At 46.7% G+C, this 23,272-nt stretch overlaps 1 protein-coding gene across 2 annotated transcripts in view; it reads left to right on the top strand.

Annotated features, from left to right (window-relative positions):
- Positions 1 to 3,337: 3,337 nt before the first annotated feature.
- Positions 3,338 to 23,272, top strand: part of PTPN1 (protein tyrosine phosphatase non-receptor type 1) — a 65,114-nt gene continuing 45,179 nt past the window's right edge. The window contains exon 1 of one of the 2 annotated variants that reach the window (XM_039229995.1): positions 3,338 to 3,545. In XM_039229995.1, the coding sequence (XP_039085926.1) occupies positions 3,483 to 3,545 (63 nt within the window). In that variant the 5' untranslated portion in view covers positions 3,338 to 3,482. The remainder of the gene's footprint in view (positions 3,546 to 23,272) is intronic. The other variant, XM_039229996.1, reaches the window with a different exon arrangement.

Genomic DNA, 23,272 nt, shown 5'->3' with positions numbered 1-23,272 from the left:
ACAGGAAATCAAGGTCCCTGCCCTCATGGAACACTATAGTGGGGTCAGGAGAGGGAAGCAAGCCAACAAATAAATAGCCAGGAGAGGTTTAGACAGAGATGAATGCTGTGATGCATGTGTCAGAGAGTGGTCAGAAAAGACCTGTCTACAGAGGTGACATTTGACCTGAGACCTGAAGGGTGAGAAGACTTGTAAGAAGAGTGGTCCAGGCAGAAGTTAAAGCTGGTGCAAAGGTCCTGAGGTGGAAACTAGTTTGATGTTTTAAGGACTGGACTGCAGTAGAAGAGGGGAGAGTTTGGGGAGATGGGCAGGAGCCAGGTCACATGGGTCTTATGGGCCAGCATTAGGGTTTATTTGGGTTTCGTTCTAAGAAGGATGGGAAACTATTGGAGGGTTTTACCTAGAAGGGCTTTATGATCCAAATATTAAAAGCTCTATCTGGCTACTTCTATGTGTGAATGAATGGATATATTGGGATTAGCAGATGCCTGATATTAGGACTCTCGTTCAGGATCAATATTTGTGACAAGGTTTCAACCTCTGCCAGTGCAGTAGATTGAGTGGGGCCTCCAAAAAAATATGTTCGAGTCCTAACCTCCAGAATCTAGAATATGATCTTTTTCAGAAAAGGGGGCTTTGCAGATGTAATTAATTTAAGGATCTTAAAGTGAGATTGTTTCAGATTACCTGGGATGGCCAAATCATCCTGGATCAGGGTAGATCCTAAATCCAATGACAGGTATCCTTATAAGGGTGAGGCAGAGGGAGATTAGACAGACAGAAGAGAAGATACAGAGAAGGAAACTGTGTACAGGGGCGCCTGGGCGACCCAGTTGGCTAAACATCCAACTTCGGCTCAGGTCATGATCTCACGGTTCGTGAGTTCGAGCCCCGCGTTGGGCTCTGTGCTGACAGCTCAGAGCCTGCAGCCTCCTTCAGATTCTGTGTCTCCCATTCTCGCTCTGTCTCTCCCCAACTTGTGCTCACTCTCTGTCTCTGTCTCTCTCTCAAAAATAAATAAACATTAAAAAAAAGAAAAGAAAAGAAAACCATGTACAGATGAAGCCAGAGACTGGAGTGTTGCACCACAAACCATAGAATAACCGAGGCCACCAGGAGTGCAAGAGGGAAGAAGGATTCTCCCCGAGAGCTTTCAGAAGGAGCACCACCCTGCGGCACCTTGATTTCAGACTTTTGGCCTCCACAGCTGTTTGAACATAAATTTCTGTTGTTTTAAGCCACCAGATTTGTGATAATTTGTTATGGCAGCCCTAGGAAATTAATACAGCCACGAAACAGCCCAAACTTGAACCCTGCATTAGCTTCCTGCAGCGCTCCCTTCCTCCCTCCGCATGGAACCTATGCATGGCTTTGGATCCACTTGGAGGCAGTTCCAGTAACTGGGTGGCACTCCCTGCGGGCATAATGGCCAGCTGGGCTCCAGATTGATATTTGACTTATTTACTTAGCTCCTCAAGAGGGTAGGAATGAACCAGCCCTGTTCTCTGTGTGTCCAAGAACCTCTCGGTTCTCTGACTTCCAGAAAAACTAGCACTCAAATAAATAAGGGCAGGAAGAATGGAGGAGCCTGGAAAGTCACCTAAATGGCTAAGATTTAAATTAGGCAGCTTCTAAGTGTACGGGTTCCAACTTTTCACCAGAATGGGCATCTTCTATTAATTTTCCTCCACGGAATACTCAGTTTCTAAAGACATTGGCTATCAAACCAATTGCATTTATTCAATACTCGTTTATCTCCCCCATTTGTTATTAGTTGAAAGTATATAATAATGTGGGCTCTTTGTGGATCCACTCACTATACTAAAAGTAGTAAATACATATGTATTATATACGGTCATTCAGTCTTCATACCATCCCTATTCTCATTTCGTGAAGGAGGGAACAGAAGCAGAGAGGTAAGATAATTTGCTCAAGGTTGCACAGCTAGTATTTAGTAGAGCTGGAATTTGGACCTGGGTACCCTGGCTCCAGAGCAAACACTCCCCTGGAGACTTGGTGAGAATCTTGGTCTCCATGCCAATGTGCAATGCTACTAAGGACAATTGGTTTTGCCACAGCACCCCTCAGTTTCCTCATCTCTAAAATGGGAATAATAGGGGCACCTGCGTGGCTCAGTCGGTTAAGCGTCCAACTTCGGCTCAGGTCATGATCTCTCCGTTTGTGAGTTCGAGCCCTGCCTCAGGCTCTGTGCTGAGAGCTCAGAACCTGCTTGGGATTCTCTCTCTGCACCTCCCCTGCTCACACTCTTATCTCTCAAAAATAAATAAACATTAAAAAAAATAAAATGGGAATAATAACTGCCTATATTGTAGGGTTTTTGTAGGGATTAAATGAGAATGTGTGCTTGGACTGCCACACATAGTGCTACCACAAAGCAGTCAAGGAATGAGCTAGAATTCAACCAGTGATATCAAGCAGCTTCTCTGGGCAGGCTTGAGATGGGAACAATGAACAAAAGATGATTTGGCTCTTTAGGTTCTCTGACCCCACGGAGTTCACCATCTTCATATAATGTGCCAGGCCCAGAAATGGGAGGGCTTAGAGTAGAACCCCCAGGAAGGTAACCTGACCAGTCTCATATGTGCTTCAAGGATCACAGCTACAGTAGCTGGAGTTGCTGGTGAAAATCACAAATTCCTGGTATCTGAATCCTTTTAAGGTGATTCCAGAAATCTGCATTATTCAACACAGGAATGTACTATGGAATTCGTGCTCCACTGAGTCCAGTTTGAGGAGTTCCTTGCTACTTTGAGAAATACTGAAAATCATTCCAAGACCCCAATCCATTCATTTCCGTAGCGTCCAGGATAGGAGACTTCAAACAGAAATCTTGCGTTTTAGCCAAGGCCGGTACCCTCCGAAAAAGGGGCGGATGTCTGGCCTTGAGGCGGAAGGCATGCAGCCCTCGGCCCATACTCCAGCTTGCAGCACTAAGGCCAGGGCCTTGGCGCGGTAGGAAAGATGCATGACTACTTCAAGGTCACTCTGACTCAACCCGCCGCGTTGAGGCTTGAACCCAAGATCCACTGAGGCCATGCAAGCCCACGCTCCGTGGGCGGGACTCCCGGGGTCGCCTAGGCAACGGGCGCACGCCACGCCCAAGCCCCGAGCCCCAGGTCGGGGCGGGGGGGCGGAGGTGGGAGGAGGGAGCGCACGCCTCTGGATATCTCGCGGGGCTGAGGCCACTTCCCCAGCACCACCCCCCGGCTCCGCCCCGCGGAAGTGCTTGCCCAGATTTTCGAGTGCTGATTGGTTCCCTCACGCGAGGGGCGGAGCCTGCGGCAGCGCGGTGCGTACTTCCGGCTGCCGGGTTGACATGAAGAAGCAGCGGCGGCTGGGACGGCAGTAGCGGCGGGAGTCGAGGCTTGTAGCGGGGCTCGGAGCCGAGAGCGCGGCGCGGCCTAGAGCGGCAGGCGGTGCAGTGGGCCCAGGAGGAGGCGCGGCAGCCGCCCTGGCCCGTCATGGAGATGGAAAAGGAATTCGAACAGATCGACAAGGCTGGGAGCTGGGCGGCCATTTACCAGGTGGGGTAGCGCCCCGGGGCGCGGCAGGCCCCTCGCTTAGGCCGCGGGAACCTTCCCCTCAGACCCCCGGGACCCGTCCTCCCTCTGGGTCTCGCCCTCCGCGTCCGCCCTGCCGCTTGAGGATTCGATCGGACGGCGACAGAGGCTGGCCTCCTCTCTCTTTGTCCCCCGGGTGGGCCTGCGTCTCTCCCGGGCCTCACAGACCCCTTTGATCCCCCACCCGGCTCATATCCTCCAGTCCCGGTGACCTCCCGAGCCTGGAAGCCGCCGGTCTGTGTTCTCAGCGCGAACCCCTCGCACCGTGACCCCGCCCCCCTGCTTAGCCACTCTTTGTCCCCTGGGGTTGATAGAACACCCCCCACTACTTCCTTTTCTAGACTGGACCACCTCAGACTCCCTTCCTTTGTCTCCCTGGGGGAAAGGGTTACTCCCCCCTCCCTCCTTCACATTTCCTTTCCCCTAGTCTCGGTGTGTGTCAGGTCCCAAGGATGACAGTCCCCTCGCCCCTTCCTGTTCATTCATTTGGTGGACGTGAACTGGCCTGCCGACTCCATACCGCGCCTGGCGCTGGAAGCCGTATTGGCAGAACGCGGCGGACAAGACCCTGTTTCTCGTGGAGCTTAGAGGGGAATAGGGCAGCCCAGCACCCGAGCAGATAATTTCAGATTGTGACCAGCGCTGTGAAGGAAACAAAACCTCATAGCCGGGTAGAGGCGCTGCCTGGAAGGTGGGCCACCTCGGAGGGGGCCAGGGAGGATCTGTCAGCGGAAGAGACTTCTGCTTCGAGCCCTGAGATGATCGGGCTAAAGCGATTTTGGGCCAGAAGGCCTGCAGAACCCCCTCGTCTGGGGCCAGAGTAATACCTTTCCAGGCAGCGGAAGGGCAACGGGTTTTGCCGTCGCTAAAATAGCCCCTTTCTTTCCCCAACAAACGTCTCCTCCTCTTTGTCCTGCTGGGATCATTGAGGCCTCCCAGTCCTCATTTCCTTGTGGGTCCCGCTGTTCGTAAAGAAAGGTTAGGAAGGCAGGGGCTCACCTGTCCCTGCAGCATCCCGTTAGCCACACGGATAGGCCGACTTTCACAAGCAGCCAAATTCCCCAAGGAAAATATGTGCGCCCGATGAAATGTCACTGCGGGGGTTGTGAGGATTAACTAAAACCACACTTGGCGCTCGAAGTAAGCGACGGACAGACTAGAGAGATTCTGTTACGGGTGTAAAGGGAGAGGGCAGTTTATTCTGTTTTCAGCTTCCAGGCTCCAGAGGCAAATTGTAAGATCCATCAGCTGGTAGTATTAAAATCTATTTTGAGCTCTACTTAAAAAGGAAAAAAGCTTTAAGCAGGGCTTTGGTATGCTTGACTAACAAAAGCCTTTTTTTTTTTTTTTTTTTGGGCAGGCTTGGGCTCATGTGGCTTTGCATCAAGCCTATTTGACAGGATGCTTCTTACCAGGGCTGTGATGGATATTAACTTCTGATAGACTAATATTTATAACCGCTGTAATCTCTACAAGTACAAGGAATCGATACAGGACATTTGCATGCTGTCAGGTCTCTCCGAGTTAATTGAATGACTTCCACTAGTGGCACTGAGAATGTGTGAACAGCTTTTCTGCATCAGGTTTAATGCAGTAGCAGCCCAAGTGGCTTTGAAGGAGAAAATTGTTTGAAGTGTTGATTGTGCCCTGGCCCATCCATCACAAGTGGAGGTGGCCTCCGGGAAGCCCTGGGGACAGTCTTTGGTACTGAAACTGGGTGGACAGCGGTGGATGTATATCCCCAGAATTTGTTGGTTGAATTTTATTTCTTGCTGTTGTAGGGCAGCGTGGGAAGCCCACTGCCCCGGCACGGCGAGCGCTGTGGTACCTGTGGTGGCAGTTCCTGGGTTCGGGTACTGCATTTGAACGCCAGGAGTTTGTCAGGTTGCTGTGTGTGGAGATCTCCCTGGCATCTTAGTGGGTTGCACGTTCCCGGAGGTGGTTTCTTTTTATTTGAGAGAATTGCCCACTCTAGGATTTCTCCTATAGCCCAGACAGATTATCTCCTATATCCCAAACGTTGAAGTCGGAATCTTTACTCCTTTTCGAAGTTGAAAGTGGCTCTTTATTGGGCAACTGTAGCATTTTTAAGAACACAGAATTTCAATGACCTTGAGTCTCAAGTGGGAGATTTCCCAAAGTGTGTGTTAGTTTACCAAAAACCATCATTTTTCAAGCATTCCAAAAATGTATTTACTTTGGTAGAAAACAGAAGTCAAAAAGTTAATATCGCCTGCCACAATGAAGGTGGCCTTACACGAAGTCATTTTGAGCTTATTTGGCTCTTGTGATTAGAAAAATAATATGTGATTTGGGCTTAAAACTCTGTAAACGATGCAGTGCAGTTATTTCTTACTATACTTCCCTAACTAAGACAGCAGATGCAAAAACTTGGAAGCATTGGGAAAAGAACAAAGGGTGAGGTAGACTTTTGAATGTCCAGGAGTAGGGCTGCTTGGGAACAAATGCTCAGGCAAGGAGGACTCCGTGCTGCTCAACTTGATAAATTGAGCAGAAATGGGTTTTTAATCGTCAAATCTAACAGCACAGATACTAGGAAGCATTTGGTGTCTATAAAAAGTCCGCTTCGAGAGCATATGGAGATGGTTTTAAAAACTTGTCGTCTGCCATTTAAGCAGTTGTGTGTCCGTTTTGAAAAGTGGAAGAAATACTTTGTGAGCCTGGAGTTTGAGATACGCTGCCTATCCAGAAGGGCAGTGATTGCAGATGGGGACAAGGGATTGGGTTTCGGAGCTAGAATGAGAGGGGAGAGGGCTGCAGTGAATGCAGGTAGCTCATAAGCTGCCCTCCGTGTGTAGTTTAAGGTTTGGGTCAGGTGTTGTGCTCTTTGTCTCCTCTCCAGTTTTCTGATCCTCCGACACTGGTCACCGTTTTTCAGTGTGAATGATTTGATTGTCTCTGATAAAAAAAGATTGCAACAATAGCTCGTGACTTTAAGTCAAGATTTATTCTATGTTAGAGGCAGGCTTTGTAAAATGGGCCACTCTTCCAATTGACATTTGTTTTTATAGCTGCTTTCATTATGAAATGGGATCTAGTCATAACAGCAGGTCACTACAATTCCTTGCAGCTTATATTGTTACAATCCCAAAATGATGAATATTAAAACTTGCTAATAATTTTTACGTAAGTACCATTCTCTTCAGAGAAAAACTGTGCAGAGGAGAAAAGATCTATACGCAATGACTCACTTAAAAAAAAAAACAACAAACGACAAAACGGAAATGACATGGAGAGATTGGGAAGTTCTAGTCATGTTGAGTGACCCATCAGATCTAAATGTTCTTGTGGAGCCTTGGTTTGAGGGAACTAAATTTAGGTGTCTGGTCACCACTTTGGAAATGGCGTGAAGACCTTTGTCATTGTCTGGACTCAAATTAACTGGGAGCACAAGTAGAAATAGTGGAGGGGGAGGACTTTTGCTATCGTTATTTCTTTGGCCTCCCTGGCGTGTTTATAGGTATACTTTGGTGCCTTTGGCAGTATGTAAACTGCGAGGAGGCTCTGAAAAGGCAGCTGGGGCATAGTGGGAATGCAGCCCTTTCATTTGCCATGATGTCTCATGGTGGAGGGGGGGTGTCGGTGAAGGGGCTAGGGGGAGGGAGGGCACTGCATTTGCATTTCAACATGAGAATCTTCCCCAAACCTGTAAATACCTGGGATTGAATAATAATGTAATTGACTGTATACTGCATGTCATGATAAAGGTACATTTAAAAATGTCCTGTAAGAAAAGAAATTTTCAGACTATAAACTGCTGAAATAATTGTGCCTTCCCCCCCACCCCCTTTCTGAATTGCCTGTTTTTGACCTTCAACTTGCAGAATCCTTTTGGCAGTTTATGTCCTATGCTGGGGTCGGAATTGCAGGCACTTTTTTGTAAGCCTGCCTGAGCCCACGCGTCTTCCTGCACAAGCTGGCCAGTCCCTCCCAGGTGTTCCTGTTTATTTGTTCATTTTTGTTACTTTGTCAGTTTGTTCATTTGTAGTCAACCAATGCTGACAAACAGGTGGGGTGTGCTTCTTCCTACTGTTGTTTCCGAGACCATGTAGTTCGGTTCCAGTCATTTTGATGTGCGTGTTTTGAATATCTGTGAATGCCGGGGATAGTTCTCCAGTCCCTCCACCACCCTGCGTGGATTGGTCACCATGGCCCCCTTCCTGCCACCCCAGTGGTCTGAGTTCTCACATTCTGCCTGTAGTAACTCCTGCCGTCTCTAGTTTCACACCGCAGAAATGAGGGAACCCAGTCATGAATTGATACCTTCCCCTCATGGTCTCTTCGCACCTCCTCCCCACCCCCGCCTTGACCACATATTTTCTTCACGATATCGCTAGAGCGATTGTGTTTAAAACAGACCCTGACCTGTCCCTCTGTGTAACTACTTCTTGTGCTTTCTTAGTAATACCTGTAAGGGCTGAAGGGCTTAGCGTGGCAGCCAGGTTCCAGCCTGCCCCTGCCTCGTACCTTCTATTCCGGCCACGCTCAGAGGTGCAGCGCCCTCCAGGCTCCTCTTCCATTCTTCTGTGTCTTGGCTTAACCACTTTGTCCAGGCTGCCTGTCCCATAGCCTGCCCTGCGCCGCCCGGCTCAAATGTGTGCGTCCCTTGGCTTTGGATTTTGCCCGCTCACCTTTGTGTATATTCCCAGACAGTCTCATACATACCCCATCTAAAGCCACCGTTTCTTTCTGTCAGGGCCTGTGTCCTGAGTCCGCGCTGTTGAGGTCAGCTTTTCCCTCCCAGTCACCTTGGCATCCTCTGCACCTGGCAAAAAGTGCCCGAGAGATGTTGGGATTAAATTGGTTGGCAGCACTCTGCCAGGCCCTGGCAATATACAGGTGAACAAGACAGGTTTCCCAACCCCCGTTCGAGGTGGGGAAGGAATGATAGAAGCAGTGAGATTACCCGCATTAGTACTAATAGCAGAGGTCCCTGGGAGAAAGTCATATTTTAAGGTATGGCCTCCCGAGGCAGTTTAGTTCTGCCTAAGGTGGTGGCTTGGAAGAAAGCCTTGAATTCTTCCCTAGGGGCGGCTGACACCACCAGTCCGCTTTGCAGGAACTTTACATTTAGTAACAAATTTGTACTTGTACTCAGGCAAACTTCATGGGAAAATCGGAGGTGCTGTATCAGAATTATTGAATTGCTCTGTCCTCCTCCCTCTTGACTTGTTCTCATGTGCCTTTTAGAAGGGCTCTGCATGTAGTTGGTTTGTAAAATATTTCTGATTATGGCATGTAAAATATGGTTCTCCATAAGGTAACATCCTTTATGGAATCTGATTTTTTTTTTTTAAGTGTAAATGGTAACGGCAAACATTTTTGGTCTTTGATCAGACACTCTTCTGTCCAGGAGAGTAGCTTAATCTTTGGCTTTTTGTTTAGTCCCAGCTCTATCAGTAAGCATGCTAAATGGGCTCCTTCCTTTCTTCTTTAGTCCGTTCCTTTGTCAAAAATGATCCTGGCCTGACTGATCACTGAGTTCATGTCAAGTAATAAAAGTCTTTAATGTACTCACAGAGAGAATTTAATGTTCTTGAAATAATCCTTGTAAACACTGCAGTAGTTACTCAGTTTTGTCAGGTGTGTGGGTGTTGGTGAGTACAGTTAGGCTCCAAAGTTTATAGGAGTTTTGTGAGTATAGTTAGAGATTCAAAAGAATGGAGTCTTTTTTCCCCCAGAGGTATTAAGCATTTTTTCTAAGTAGGGTTCATTTGATTTAGTGATGTGGGAAAATGAGTAGCACTGACATAAGAGATATGCTTGCAGTTTTTCTCTAAGTAGCAGTTGGGTGGTTTTTCCTGTAAAAGATAGAGGAACTGATTCTCGAGAATTTACGAAAGATTCAACCCCAGCTAGGTAGGCGAAGAGTAGCTGCCCTTTATGATGTAATTTTAGAAAGAAGCCTACATCTGGTCTCAACTTCATTTGAATAGTAGGATAGTTTACACAGCTGCCATGTTGAAGAAGAAAGTACCTAAGTCTCCAGTATTTTAGAAGTAATACTCTGTGGAAGTGGGCTTCAGAGTTTCCTAGCTGCTGCCCTTTTAACTAGGCAGCTTGACATAATCATGAGTATATTTACTGACAGCTTATAAATTGTGAATGTCTGAAAACATTTCCAGTTTCACGTGGAAGATTTTTTTCTCCGAAATAAATAGCCAAGGAAAAGTCTAGTTCCCCCAATCCATTGATTGATGCTGTATGAGCCACACTACAGACAAAATAGTAACTATTAATCCATGACTTTTGGTATTTAAAAAAAAAAAAGTGACATGATTCGGTTTCTTAGTTCTGAATGCTTTTGATTCTACCAAGGCAGTAAGTTTTGCAGATAGTCCTTGGTAATTAGCTCGAATTGGTGCTTCGAGAAGCTACTTCTGCCATCTGGGCCGACAAAGTAAACATAGCTTGTTAGCAAAGTGACACTTAAGGTCTGTATTTTCTCTGGAAATGTACATGTATTCCTTGCTACTCTCGATCTGGTGCTGTGCCGGGAAATTCAGGATCCTGACTGAGGCTTAACCGCTTGTTGAAGTAAACCTTCAGGCTCAAGTTGACTTGTGTCCCGGGCTCCTTCTCTTTAACTTGCAGAAGCTTCTTCCCAAAGACTAGGTGAGACATGTTTTCTTTTACAGATGAAGAAGGAAAAGCCTCGGCCGTGTTTGTGGTTTTTGTGGGCAAGCGACACCACTTGCAAAGATAAGATGAGCATAGCAAAACTAGGTTTCCAAAATTGTTTTTAAAACGTATTAGTTAGTGATTGGAGAAGGAAAATGTCCTCCTGATCTCTGTTGTTCTCATGAAATGTTTCCCGCTCCCCTGACGTTTTCTTACCTAATGGATCTCTTATTGGTGCATCTCTTCCTTTTGAGGAAATCTCGTTTTTAAATTGCCACAGTAAGTTTCACTAAACAGCTTAGCTAGTTTTTATTCTGATGAGTGCTGATTACTCAGAAAATTATACACTGTCGTGGATGGCTTACAGGAAAGCGAACATCAAGTAATTATTCCAAATAGTTGGAGTTCTCTTAAGCACAGGAGGTAACTTAAAAATGTCTCTGGATGAAATCACTTCTGAATATAACTTCAGTCAAGAGAACAAATCGGCAAGCTGCATTTAACGTAATGTGGTAAATTAGCTTTAAATTCCCTTGATGGTTAAACATTTGTCACGGTTATATTCATCTTTTAGGTTTTGTACTGCCTCATTGTTCAAAGAGGGCTTCCTTTGCTTCTGCACGGGTGAAGGAAAGAAATGCCTTCACTCGGTTGTAAATATCGGTCGTAAATATCGTACATATTTGTGTGGCTTGGAGAGAAAGATACTTCCTGGTCTTCTGCAGGGGAGGAGATTTTGTTTGGTGCTGCCTTGTTGTTTATCGTTGTTACTCCTCTGATTTGAGCTGCATTTTAACAGCATCTCAAAGTTAGGAGCCTTGCCGTGATTCCACCACGTGGAGACCGCCTCCCTCTTGCCTGGGTCTTTCTGATCATCCTCGGAGGTGGGGCGAAGGGGCCAAGCACAGTGGTGCAAGGTCAGGGTTTCGAGCCCGAAGCCACACTCACAGAGCAATCCCTGGCAGGCCAGGCCATCTGGCCACACTGAGGGGTAGCTGGTCATGTCTGTTAAAGGTTCCCTGAGAACCCTGTGATACTGGGTTTTGGTGAGTCCTTTGTGTACCCACCATGGTACCATTTCTCAGTGTGTTCAGCGTTCCTTCAGTCCTGCTAACAGTTTTTATTAACACACCCTGGGAACATCGGCCTCCTTAGCGGTGTTTCTTGCCATCTGTCCCTGCCGCAGATGGGCCCAGCTCTGCTTCTCCTTTCCCTGTATTGTCCTGCCTGCTCACGAGAATGCTTCCGGGACCCGGAGGGACGGTGCATTCACTGCACAGGGGCAGCCAGCCGGTCCGGTGCTCACCTTTCTTGAACCACTTGTTTCCTGGCCTCGGTGAGCGTGTATTTTCCCCAGAAAACTCACCAGAGCACAGTCATCGCGCGGAGAGGATGACAGTAAAAGAAGCTGACGTTGAACAAACCTAGTCCTTTTTTTTTTTGCCAATGTGTATTTGTCAACCACGCTTCCTTTTGCAACTAACTTGTCCCCACTACTCGATGACAAGAAACTTTTGTGTTTCCCAATCAGCTTTGTTTGTTGGAAGCTCTTGTTTGTGAAAGTAGGAAATAAGTGGTTTTAGGAGATGGAGGCAAGCTTTGGTTTGAAGTTGGAGTCTGGTGTGTCCCTAGTTCTCAGTGTGAAACGCAGCTGGAGATGGGTGTGGCCCGTCATCTAAAATTTCCTATCTTCAGCTTGAGGAGGTGGTTACCATTCTAACCACTTAAGAACAGCTCGGTACATGCTGTTTTATTTACAGGGCTTAGAACTTAACCCTAATGGCTTCCCTCCTGCTTGGCTTTCAAATTAATAAAATGTCATTTTTTTAGTAACGTTTACAAGTCAGGTCTGTTTTAGAAGGAAGAGAGGATACAGCTGCAGTTAAAGGCGTAAATTAGCATCACACCCTTAGTTTTGTAAAACGCCTTTAGTGTTTGATTTTTGTAGGTTGATCACAAGGAAGTGATAAGTATGTTAGGTTATTTGTGGTTTGAGCTAATTTTAGTCTCTGTTCACAGCTTGCTTTATATCCTTTGACATTAAAAACATGCTTTCTAGAAAGACAAGTTTTGAATGTAGGACACAGTCTATATTCTCCACTGGCCTGCATTTCACAAAACATTTCCTCCATCCTTGGGAGGTTGGACAGTTGAAAGCATAGTAACATTATTTAAAACCATGAATTCCTTTGCTTAGTGACATCCCTGCTTCTCCAGTGAGGGAATTAGATGCTTTCATAGAGGCTGGGGTCTCCTGCTCCAGGCCGGTGGCTGAAAGGCACAGTTAGGGTGGGAGGATTTTTAAAAGACCATGCGTGACCGGGAGACGCACTAGGGAAGCGCACTAGGGAAGCCCGCTCGGAGTGGCTGTGTGTCGGGAACCTTCCCCACCCTGCCCCCGCGGCTGATAGGGTGTTTGGCTTCTAAGGGCTGGGCCTTAGCTCTGTCTCCGGTGCTAGTTGGTCTCACACACAACAGTTGTGTTTCCAGGCTTTAGTCCCAAGCTGCCCGGCTACCCACGCTTAACCCACCACCCTGAACATGCGTCTCCCTGCGAAATTGTGAGGCGATGGAAAAAGATGCCCAGGTCTGGGTTCTCGGTTGGCCTTGGACTGTTGTGGGGCCGTGGAAGAGGTACACGCAGAATCTGTGGGATGTGGCAATTAGACCAGATGACCTCACACAGTGTCTGGACGCTGACATTCTACAACTGCGCCAGTCCCGTGGGGAGCCAGGAGGATGGGGCAGCTCTTCGGGAAAACTTGGGGCTTTGTCCTACTCCTGCTAGATTTGGCAGCTTCATACGTTGTGTGATCCCCCTTATCTAAAAGTGAGATGGATCTGTAAATTTTCATATTTGCTCAAATTAAAACTTTGAAAAATCCATTACTGCATCTTTGAAAATAGTAAAAATGCCCCGTGAGGATGTAAATCCGAATATTTTGTAAAATTACTGCATATACCACATTGGTGAGTGTAGTTTCTTTAGAAACTCTTTCCTGAGAAATTCTTTTTATGCCCCCAGCGGTTTATTGGGTTTTGTAATCGGACTAGCATCACGCATCCAAGAGAGACTCGCACAGTCTGATCCGTCTTCTCTCCTCGTTCACAATAAAACCCAGTAAATAGCATTTACTGGGTTCTGTTATGTGCCCCGGGCACAGAGTGCTTTGATGCAGTACCATGTATTATACACCATAAATTGGTCTTTAATAGCAGGAAACGTTTTAGGAGGACAGTTAGGTGTCAGAGCCTTGATGTCCTTCTCTGCCGGAGATCTCCCCTGTCCTGGATCCAGCTTGGCAGCAGCGTGGCGGCCATGCTCCCGCCAGCGCCCAGCTGCAGAGAGATGAGCAAGCAAGCTAAGGCTCCTGGTCTGTTAGGACACAGAAGAGACAGTCTGCGGATTTAGACCTTTACCCAGGGTTCTTTCCTCTTGCCTACGTGTCACAAACTAGCCACCCACAGCCCTGTGTTGCTTGGTCCACACGGTGGTTTTTTCCTTTAAAAAGTCAAAAATTTTTGTCATTGTTTCTCAATCGGGAGAAGTTACATACAAATCTGAATTTCTGGTCTTTTGAAAAATCTGAAGACCACGTTGTCTGAGCCTTACTTGGCCGTGGCCTTCTAGGACGTGTGTGTCCTTCGGTGTGGCACGGCTCCACAGCAGGTCACGCTGTCCCCCCGAATGTGAGCCACCCAGCCCTTGGATGCACTTGGATCTGCAGCCTCTAGTCTCAAGTTGTTGTTTTCCCCCTTGGCATTTGATACTGGTGTTAGAATTAAGATGAATTAAAATGATGTTTAACCTTGCTAAGTAGCTGGTACACTATCATTAGGTACAGATCAAAGCAAGGGAGGACTAGCCAGAGATAAAGTTTGATGGCTACCGTGAGAATGTCATTTTAAGTCACATTGAAATCTTTGAAGGGTAAAGTCTTAAACCAGGTGCTTCATCTTGCCCTTCCTCTTTTCCTTTTCATCTTTAGCCCCCTTCTTCTATTTTGAGGAAGTTGGAAGCCGCCACCATTTTTTTCCACCTTGGGTGACTGAACGTAAGTGTATTTTTGTCCCATGTTCAGCTCTTTCCACGAACTATTTTTGATGAGCAACTTGGAAATTAAATTGGGTGGTTCCTATGGGACTTGATAAAAAGATGAGTTGTCCAGATATGCTTGCATGGAGAAATCGAAGAAGTGTCTTTAATGACTCGTTTTATGACTTGGATAGGGATGATGCCGTTTGTCATGTGTCTGAACTTATGATTAGATGGTTTCTCTACCAACGAGTGAAATAAATGGTAGCCATCCTGGGAAATAAATATACAGGTTACAAAGAATGTGTGTTGCTGAGGTCTCTAGCGCTGTTCAGCAACAGAAGTACAGGCTATGTTGTAGGTCATGCTTTTTCTTTGACCCCTGTTGACAATCTTTTATTCCGTAGAAGTATGTTGTATAGGCCACATTAGAACAAGCAGTAGATAACGGACGATTCTTTACCATAAGAAAAGAATCAGGGTCTTTGTTTGGAGTTTTGTACCTTTCTCCCCACCCCCTCCCCCCCAAACCTGAATCCCAAAAAGAGATCTCAAAACCAGGTCAGTGTTTTAGCACTCCTAAATCATGTGACACGATGGCATTAGCCGTTTTCTACTTTTCTGTGTATGTGAAATGAAAGTCAGTAACCCGAAGACCAATTTCTCCATGAAGCTTTTCATCCACGCTCATTTCCTCTTCTGTTCTTAGATCGTAAGCTCCTTGCAGGCAGGGTCCATTCATTCAGTCATTTAGCAAATACATGAACAGCTACCAGGTGCCAGGGCCTGCACTAGACAGTGAGGATAGGTGGTGAGCAAGGTACACTTGGTTCTTGCCCTAAGAAACTTCATAGTCCAGCCAGCAAAGGGGCTGAATAGAGATGATCCCCATTCAGAGTGATACGCGCTCTCGCTGACCGGGGCCCAGGGCACACACGGGAAGAGGTAGCTCATTGGGGTTGAGAGCAGGAACAGGTGGAGGAGCTGTCAGGCAAGGATAGTCGATAAAAGTAATCTCTAAGTGGAGATCCCAAGAGCAAGCAGGAGTGAGCCCCATATGTTCTCTGGGCCCCTAATCTGGATATACTCCTCCTTGCCCTTCACGTTAAGTATTATATTACTTACCTTTGAAAGCACAGGAGCATATTTTAACTTTCTTCCTCTTCAGTTTTAACCCTCCTCCTTCCATCTCCTTCCATCGTGTGCATCTGTGTGCCCCCCCCCCCCGCCATATATTTCCTCTCTCCCTTCTGTTCTATTTCCTATTCCATTACTTCTTACCTTGACAGTGCTAATGGTTTCTGACCCTTCTAATAGGGTGGAATAGTGGAGGTTAAATCATGCTATTGACCACGTGCCACCATGCTGTGAAGTCATCTGTGTAGATCATCTTCTTTGGGGTGGGGGGTGGGGGGTGCATGCCATCAGCTTGCAGCCTGAGAACGCCGGCTACGGGGTGCTGTGCTTAGTGGGCAGGCACATGCAGTGTTCACTGTCATGACAGAGAGCTTCGGTGCAGAGAGTTGATGCACATCCTCATCAGTCTGTATAAAAAGCAGAATCATTATATATTTTAACAGACATAATAAAGTTTCCTCAGAGGAATCTTTAAGTCTAAACCTGACTCACTGAGAATAAACTGAAAATAAGTGGTTAGACCCCCGATTTGCAGCTGACACATGAGAATGAAGGCCCCAGTAACTCACTGTGAATCGTAAAGCATATTTTTAATGATGTTGGCTGGCTCATCCCATTATGTGGTCTGTTTATTAGCAGTTTCTGGTACACAGATGGCTTTCAAGTCAAGTACCTTATAAAATAACTTAAATTTGCTGATAATTATCCTTTTAAGTGGCCAAGTGATAGGCTTTCATTTTCTGGCATTTAAACATTTTGGATATGATTACAAATTCTGAGACTACGATTGCTTAAATTTAAACATGAAAATGATCATGTTGAGAAATTTTGGGGATTTACTGGTTGCTGCCTCTTTGTCATTTGCATGCTTACTACCCCGTTCTTGCCCTATAGAAGGGGTCATAATTAGTATCTGCAAACCATTACAGTTGTGAAAGCTTTTCAACCTCTTTTCCTTCTTGTAATTCTAGCTGTGAAGATTAGATGCAGAAGCAGTCCTGGATTTGATTTAAAAAAAAAAAAAATCATTGATGACGAATTATTTAAAGATTTGAAAAGGAGAGAGGTTCCCTGATCAATAGATGAGAGAGTAGAGTAAAAGACATCTTGACTATTTTTTCTTTAAGGGTGAGCAGGATGATTAAAAGTGTGTGCATGTGTGTGTGTGTGTGCGTGTGCGTGCGTGTGTGCACTTGTTTTATTTTGGAGTCCTGTGCATGTATATGGAACATGCAGAGCAGAAGCAGGTGTGTGGAATAGGAAGAGAATAGCTCACAGTCCTCTTAACAGAATCACTAAAATATAGCGCCATTAAATGACCAAAATACTGAAGGGGAGGGAGAGGGAAGCTACCGTTTTTTAGGACAGATGCGAATAAGAGAGAATTATAAAAAGGCATTCTTTATACAGTAAAGTCTAGACCCTGGATAAGACCCCTGGTTCACTGATTTGGCTTTGTCTTCAGATTTGCTCAGGAAAGTAAAAACACTTGGGTTTGGAGGGGAGGTTTTGGGGCCGGGGGTTGTGCGTGTGTATCTTAGGAGTCCTTTAAGCATTTTTCCTCCCTAGTCAATGAAGTGCCCTATTGGGGAAATTGTTTAATTACTTGCCTTTATTATGCTAGTTTATTTTATTTTATTATTTTTATTTTTATTTTTTTTAATGCTTTTTATTTATTTCTAGGAGAGAGAGAGAGACAGCGTGAGCAGGGAAGGGTCAGAGAGAGAGGGAGACACAGACTGAAACAGGCTCCAGGCCCTGAGCTGGCAGTCAGCACAGAGCCCGACGCGGGGCTCGAACCCACGAACCGTGAGATCATGACCTAAGCGAAAGTCGGACGCTTAACCGACTAAGCCACCCAGGCGCCCCTGTGCTAGTTTATTTTAAACGGGCCCCCTCTGCATCCCTGCCTCCTCCCCTTAATTTACCCAGCTCACGGCACGTCTTCTGCTCCAAGGCGCCTGTCTCCCCTGGGCCATGTTCATTTGGGCGGTGCCCCCAGCATCCCCACCTCCTCCCTGGGAACTGCCTGTCCCTCTCCTTTCACTGCCTCCCTCCTGTAGGCAGGTCCTGGTCCTCGGGACCTGCGATCTGCTCTCCTGGAGGCGTACCAGCCAACCCAGACCCTCCACCCTGCGGCCCCAGCCTCCTGTGCTTCCACACCCTCTGGCTCTGCGCCTTCTCCTTCCTCCAGTTTCCAGCTGCTCCTTCCCAGCCCCGAGCCCTCTCTTCCCTTCTTACACGGTGGTCATTATTGGGGTTGTCTCTCCAGTGCTCCTGGCCTTGTGGCCTGTCTGCTCGCCATCAGCCCACGTGGCCAGCCTTTCTCTCCCTGTGCCCGGGCTCCCAAGTGCTAAGAAGAAAGCCTGCGCGGGGAAGATCTGCTCTTGCAGGTTGAGCCACCAGAAATCCCGTCTTCAGCCTCAGATCTGTGCCCCTCAGCTCCTGGCCGTCAGATCTGAACCTTCCTGCCGTCCTTCCTACCTCATTTCTCTGCCAAGGCGAAGGGAGCCTTTGTTCCTCTGCGAGGCGACCCTCCCGTCGGTGCTCTTGACTCCTTCCTCCTCACCTGTTCAAGGCATCCGCCCTAGCGGTTAGTGCCACCGTGTAGTCCTCCCTCTCTGCCCCCGTTCTTACTTGAACCTTTGAAACATTCTGGGGCTTCCTTCAGCCGGGACTCTGTCTGCAGCCCCTGCCCTGTAGTTTCCTTCTCCAGTGGAAATGTTTGAAATAAATAGGTCACTGTGTCCATTGTTCACCTTCCAGGCGCTTTGATGGGGAAGTTAGGCTCCACCCGGCCAGGCCGCTAAAATAATTCTTGAGAAGGTCACTGTTCGCTTCCTTGTTGCGAATCCAGCGGAGTCTTTGCATCCTTGTCATAGTGCTGTTGAACGGGGCTGACCTGTTTGCTTCTTGAATATTCTGTAACCCCTGTTGCCACAACTCTTATTTCCTTTTTCTTTCCTTGTATAGCTTCTCTTTCTCTAGCTATTCCTGGCTCTCCCTCTGGGGCTTCTTCTGTGATCCTCTGCTGGGGAAGCTCCTCAGGGGGTCTCCCCTCACTGCTCCTTTTCATCCGACTCCTTTGTTCTTCCGGGGCCAGGAAGTAGTAATGGCCCTGGAATCAGAGCATGCACGCACACATCCTTGCACTCCGGTGCCACTTTCAAAACCCTCTTAGTTCCTGAAACGGTAATGCTCGCTGTCTCTCAACGAGCCTTTACATAGACTGTTTCCTCTGCCTAGAACATTCTACCTTGCTAATCCTACTTCTTCCCTTCAGTCACATCTTGGGCATCCCTTTTTGGATGCTTTCTCTGATTTCCTCTTTCCCTGGATCCAAGTCAGGGGCCTCTACTAGGTCTTCCCACGGCCCCTGTATTTCCCTTTCATAGCATCTTGGGTGACGATACTGTAACTATGCCCATGGTTCTGTGATTGCCTGTTGGTTTGCAGGTAATATGTCAAGTCTTCAGAGGCAGGACTGCTTTCCTCTCAGTCATTTGTATCTTTTAGTACCCGTTTCAGCACCTGAGGGATAGAAAGCAGTCAGTCAGTCGTTCGTGAGCCAGTAGATGAGCTATGCTGTTTAGAAGGTTCATGAATTGGAAGCTGCTTGGTAGAGAAATAATGAATTTATAGCACTGTGTGAACCACGTGTTACTTCCTTTTCTCTAATTAATTAATTTCTCTAATTCTTCTCACCCATTAATTTTCTGTGTCTGACGTCCCCCCACCCCCCGTGAGATTAGAAGCCCCTTCTGAGTGACAACTGTGTGTAATTCCTGGTGTCCCCTTCACCATGTTGTATGTGCTTGGATTTCATTGCACTGGGCCCAATCCCACGTGTCTACGTATGTATAAATACGTCGCACATACATGCATCACACTTAATGGAACGAAGTCTCGTCTGTCATCTGTCCTTGGCTTCTTGGCTGGCTCTGCCTCTGTGGCACGCACAGACCCTGCCACTCTGGAGGGGCAGTGCCCTGTGGCTTAGTAGCTTGTGTTCCAGCGTGCCGGCCAAGGATGAGAGACAGCTGTGGTATGAAAGTCTCCCTCATTCAAACTTCATAAGTTTGGTAGCTGGGACTGACCAATGCTGACAGGAAATAGAGGCATTTATTAAAAGCCAGAGAGTTGTCAGCTTGCAGGAAGCAAAGCTCTTGTTAGCATATGATTTTGTGGTTGGTTTGGTGCAACTCTGTAAAAGTAAAGAACGAGGCAAGAATGGGGGCTGTGTCTTGGGTCTCTTAAGTTAGATCCTTTTTCCTAAGTAAATTGCCTTTAGAGTTTCATTTGTTTGGAATTTCCTGAGATTTTGATCTTGCCAGAAAGTTCATAGCAAAAAAAAAATCTGGGCAGGTGAATCATTTGCATCTGAAACGAAATCTCTGTTTTTGTTTTTAACTTTTTTCTTAACATATTATCCTTGGTTCAGCGCTGAAGATTATGCTATTATTTATGGATCTTAACTTTTCCCTCATCTTCTGGGTCTTATGAAACGAGTGGTATTATTTGAATGGAGAAGAGGAGGAGAGGAATAAAAATACATGTGAAAGTCTTGTTCTTGCCTAGGCAGGCTTGGCTTCATAGCTCGGAGGAGAATGACACATCTAGTCTGGTGAAGCAGGGTGTTTAGGGCTGGTTTGGCTTCTTATTGTATTTGATTTTTTTTTTGTCTTTTAAGCTGGAATTTTTATGTGAATGTAGTCAAATTTAGAATAAAAGCACGTAAGTTTCATAATTTTCAGACCACTTTTTGCAGAGCACCTACTTTAAATTTTTAAAATTTTTGTTACTCATTTTTTGAGAGAGACACAAAGACAGAGAGTGAGCAGGGGAGAGGCAGAGAGAGAGGGAGACCCAGAATCTGAAGCAGGCCCCAGGCTCTGAGCTGTCAGCACAGAGGCCCACACAGAGCTCGAACTTGTGAACCACAAGATCGTGGCCTGAGTCACCCAGGTGCCCCGCAAAGCACCTATTTTAAAACATGGTCGTTATGGTGAACGAGTTGGGGCTTGTTTTTCAAGGATTGTTTTTCAAGTGAACTGAGACCCAGTGTGACAAAGTGGTCACAGAGCAGCTCTCTGGCCCCGACCGGAAGGGAATCCTGTTCTTTCTGGTCCAGTGTGTTCCTCTCCTGGAGCCCCAGGATTGCTTTTTGTCAGAGTAACTGAGTCTAAACAGAAGGGAGATTTCCTGTTAGATTATAGCACTTGCCTGCCTTCATCCTGCTTCTCTCCATTATAGCAGCAGATCTGAACCCTCAGTGTTATTTACTGAAATTTTTTAAAAGTAATCTCTACACCCAACATGGGGCTTAAACTCATGACCCCAAGAACAAGAGTGGCATGTTCTATGGACTGAGCCAGCCAGGTGCCCCTATTGACTGAGGTTTTTTTAAACATAAATATGCCTGTAAATAAGGTTGAAGGCCAGAGGTAGAACAGTTGAGAGCAGAGTAGAAACAGCTTTACAGACAGGCTTGTTGGCAGGAGCCTTACAAAACGTGTTGAAGATTGTGTGGGAAGCAGTAAGCATTCGTATTCCAGTGTGATGGGTTCGAGCATACTTATTCAGTCCCCATGTTGCAGGCTGTGTGTTACTGAGTCCCCACCCACAATCGTACTCTTTGTCTTGTGTTCCCCCTGTCCTCGCTTCCCCTCCTCACCACCCTCTCCCCCCACGGCCACCGCAACCACCACTAGCAATTACCGACATGTTGGATCTCGAGGCTGCTTCCCTATAAGGATACAGAGCCCGTGGTGTTGGCTGTGGACATGCTAACCAGACTCTGTGGGCCCTCTCCTGTGTACCTCGTGAGTTTGCCTGTCTGCAAGCTGGCCATAAACTGCCTCTTCTGCTATTGAATCCATCTGTCATTGCTTGCTGCCTCTGTATTTAGAGTGCATCTCTAATCCGCCAGCACCAGTTGAAGAAGATGGATGACAGAGGCAAGCACATGTGTAAGCAGGTTGGGAGGGGGGTGTAATAAACAGGCGGGAATTTGACTACAATGTCTGTAAAAAAGAACAGGGTCAGTTTGTGGTAGAATTTCGTGTTTGTGAGTTTTGTTTTTTGTTTGTTTAATTTCCCTGTAGAGTCCTTTTTAAACCGACAGGCGTTGGGGCACCTAGGTGGTTAAGTCTGTTGAACATCCGACTTCGGCTCGGGTCATGATCTCATGGTTCGTGAGTTCTAGCCCCGCGTCGGGCTCTGTGCTGACAGCTCAGAGCCTGGCGCCTGCTTCAGATTCTGTGTCTCCCTCTCTCTCTGCCCCTCCCCCATTCACACTTTGTCTCTCTCAAAAATAAACATTAAAAAATAAATAAATCGACAGGCCTGGGTAAAAGCCGTGTCAGTCTTATGTGTCACAGAGTACCTCGAAATGTATTACTATCTAACGCATCCCCTTGAGTGTTATTTGGGGTCAGTTCACAGGAACTGTGTTCAGATGGATGTTTCTGGCTGGCGTAAAGTCAAATGGTAACCAAGCATCAAAGTACAGACCGTCCCTAATACACGAATGTGTCTGTTTCAGAAGTTTGAAAGTTGGTTGTCTGGGACTTTGAACATATTTTTCTATAGAGTCAGTATTATAAAGAGTGGTCAAGTTCCAAGCTCACCCACGGAACATTTTTGATCTGGAATACTCTGACATAGTCCCATTAACATAGTAGGTAATTTCCTTATCGAACTAGTGTATATGGTAATGATTATATACTATTTCATATTAAAATCACATAATAGTGATTTCGCAAATAAACCATTCTGGATAGCCCCCAGGGGGTAACGTGTGTGTGTTACATGGGGAGGGGAGGGATGGGCATGTATTGATACATCCCTTCCCTTATAATGCTGTAACTCAAAGTGATTCTTCTCCTCACCTCGATGTAAGTATGGGTCCCTGTGGATTTTGGAGGCAGACTGGATTCAAGGTTCAGGGGGGAGATGAAAGCTGAGAGGGACATAGTTAGGGTGGAGTTTGGGCCTGGCTCTCTCTTCTTTAGCCCCTTTTGGGGGTCCCCAGTTGCCTTTTTTTTTAACTTCTGAGCAGGGTTTTTGCCTCTGGTCTATAATTGAATACCCTATCTGCCTCCTGTTTTTGAAAGAAATCCATAGTCTTTTTGAGGTTTTCTAAATTAAATGTTGCAGCAGAGTTCTCACATGTTATTTCTGCCGTGAGAAATTATAGAATGCCAGATGACTAAACTTCATAAACTGCATGTATTTCAATGTCCTTCTCTGTTGTGTATCCCTTTGCAGAAAATAACGGCTCTTGTAATTAACATTGCCTCTCTCGGTTGCATTTCTGATTTCTGATTCGTTTTCAGATGAGACCTTTCCATGACAGGCCAGGACACTGTACAGCACACTTCTCCTTCCACCCTTTAAAACTGTCCATGGCGGTATTTCAGAGTCCAAGCTGTCTGCTGCCAGGACACGGGATAAGCCTTTGGGTAGGGCATGTCTGTGGTCTCTCTCTTTCTCTTTTTTTTTTTTTAAGTTTATTTAATTATTTTGAGAGAGAGAGCGAGAGCAGGGAAGAGGTAGAGAGAGAATCCCAGGTAGGCTCCACGCTGTCAGCACAGAGCCCGACGTGAGGCTTAACCCACGAACTGCAAGATCCTTACCTGAGCTGAAACCAAGTTAGACGCTTAACCGACTGAGTCACCCAGGTGCCCTTTGTCCGGGGTCTCTTATGGCTTGATTTGTGTTTCCTAGGGTACAAAGTCAGTGATTTTGGGCAGGGACTGGCAGCGTAAGGCGGTGTAGCAGACCAGACCTAGGGAAGGACCAAACGGCATGGCAGGACCTGGCCCTGGCATTTGCTCCAAGGGCTCGGCTCTCCTGCAGATGTCCCACCCCCCAC

This window comes from Hyaena hyaena, unplaced genomic scaffold, assembly GCF_003009895.1.
Source record: "Hyaena hyaena isolate Hyena2069 unplaced genomic scaffold, ASM300989v1 scaffold_42, whole genome shotgun sequence".
Taxonomy (NCBI): domain Eukaryota; kingdom Metazoa; phylum Chordata; class Mammalia; order Carnivora; family Hyaenidae; genus Hyaena; species Hyaena hyaena.
This window is presented reverse-complemented; position numbering and strand designations above follow the sequence as displayed.